General features: G+C 47.4%; 1 protein-coding gene across 1 annotated transcript; it reads left to right on the top strand.

The window, feature by feature from the left end:
* Positions 1-435: 435 nt before the first annotated feature.
* On the top strand, positions 436-1,164 carry Hmgb4l6 (high-mobility group box 4 like 6). The gene has a single exon (XM_006257604.5). It carries the CDS (start codon positions 603-605, stop codon positions 1,107-1,109), a length of 507 nt encoding a protein of 168 aa, XP_006257666.1. The 5' UTR covers positions 436-602; the 3' UTR covers positions 1,110-1,164.
* The last annotated feature ends 578 nt before the right edge of the window (positions 1,165-1,742 follow it).

Raw genomic sequence — 1,742 nt, 5'->3', positions numbered from 1 at the left:
TGTAGCATCAAGTCTCCACAGGATTTGGTATATCACCTCCCACTGAGACCAGTGAGGGCCAGATTCCCAGGACCTGTAGCAACTCTAATAAGGTTCCTATAAGCCTTTATCATTCCTTAGAGGCAAAAGAGAAAGTCCCTGGAGAAACCAATCACTAAGAGGGCCTATCTGGGGGCTGGAGAGTTGGCTCAGTGCTTAAGAGACTGCTCTTCTGGAGGTCCTGAGTTCAAATCTCAGCCACCACATGCTGGCTCACAAACATCTGTAATAAGATCTGATGCCCTCTTCTGGTGTGTCTGAAGATAGCTACAGTGTTCTTATATATAATAAATAAATCCTTTAAAAAAAAAAAAAGAGGGCCTACCTGTAAATGACTGAGATTGGCTGCCATTGGTCAGCTCAGGGATGACGTCACAATTTGCCTTCTTTGACCCAACAATGCCCACCAGCACTGAAAAGGCTGGGCCCTGGCTAAGGCACACACAGAGGGAAGATTTCACCCCATGGAGGACACTGTCTAGGCTGCTCCTGACGTGAAGAGACAAAAATCATTGCTATCCCAATCAGCACGATCCAGCAACACAATTCATGCTTTTATAAACATGGGAAAAGACAGCAAACGAAGACCGAAGGTGAACGTCTCTCCTTATGTCCATTTTATGATGGATTTCAGAAATCAAACGAGGGAGCAACAGCCAAACACCTATTATGATTTTACCGAATTTTCTAGAAAGTGTTCTGAAAAATGGAAGACCATCTCAAAGAAGGAAAAAAAGAAGTATGAAGCCCTGGCCAAGCGCGACAAAGATCGGTACCAACGTGAAATGAGAAACTATACCGGACCGAGAAGGGAGAGAAGAAGGAGAGATCCAGATGCACCGCGGAAGCCACCATCCTCGTTCCTGCTCTTCTCCCAGGACCATTTTGAGGAGATAAAAGAACAACATCCAAACTGGACTGTGGCGCAGGTGGCCAAGGCTGCAGGGAGGATGTGGGCCAGGTGTTCAGAAGCGGATAAAATCCCCTACGAGGAGAGGGCTGCGGTTCTGAGGGCCAAGTACCTTGAAGAGCGGGAGGCCTACTACCACCAATGCCAGCGCGGGGAGTAAAACTTCAAGGGATGGGGCAAACCCAGTCTGAAACAATAAACCTCATTCAACTGGCTTTCTGGCTCTGGTGTTTAGTGTTTTCTGATTGTCCTTGCGTGCTATGCTGTGGTAGTGAGTGGTTTGATTCAGGTCTAGCCTTGGGAAGCTTGGCTTTCAGAGAGGCAGCTCTAAGACATGAAATGGCTGCAGGACCTAAATGGCCTACGTTGACATGGGTGGGCAAGCACATGTGAAAAGCCATTTGTGTACGGGGAGTCAGCTCTATAGCTGCCTTTGGGACCAAAAAGTATAGTGATTGGCTCAGAGATTTCTTAATACAAATCCTAGCTTTTGTTGCGGCTTGCCATCTTATGGGAATGGGGCCAAAAAGACAGAGAATTGTGCATCCGTGCAGGTAGCCATTTTGATTTTGATTACAACTCTGGGTTTGGAATCAAGTTATTTGAATTTCGAAACATCAGGTCCATGTAATGGGTTAGGGTCCATGTGGGGCCTCCAGTCCCTTGAGGGTTAGGTGCATCTTCTCTGACTAAACCCAGACCGGGCAGTCCTCTGCTGTATATATGTTGGGGGCCCCATATCTGCTAGTGTATGCTGCCTGGTTGGTGGTCCAGTGTGTCTGAGAGATCTTGG

This window comes from Rattus norvegicus, chromosome X (assembly GCF_036323735.1).
Source record: "Rattus norvegicus strain BN/NHsdMcwi chromosome X, GRCr8, whole genome shotgun sequence".
Lineage (NCBI taxonomy): Eukaryota > Metazoa > Chordata > Mammalia > Rodentia > Muridae > Rattus > Rattus norvegicus.
Note: the sequence above shows the minus strand (reverse complement) of the source record. Positions and strands in the feature narration are given on the sequence as shown.

Bases quoted from the DNA above. Each gene is read 5' to 3' on its own strand.
- Hmgb4l6 (XM_006257604.5), top strand. From the start codon at position 603: ATGGGAAAAGACAGCAAACGAAGACCGAAGGTGAACGTCTCTCCTTAT.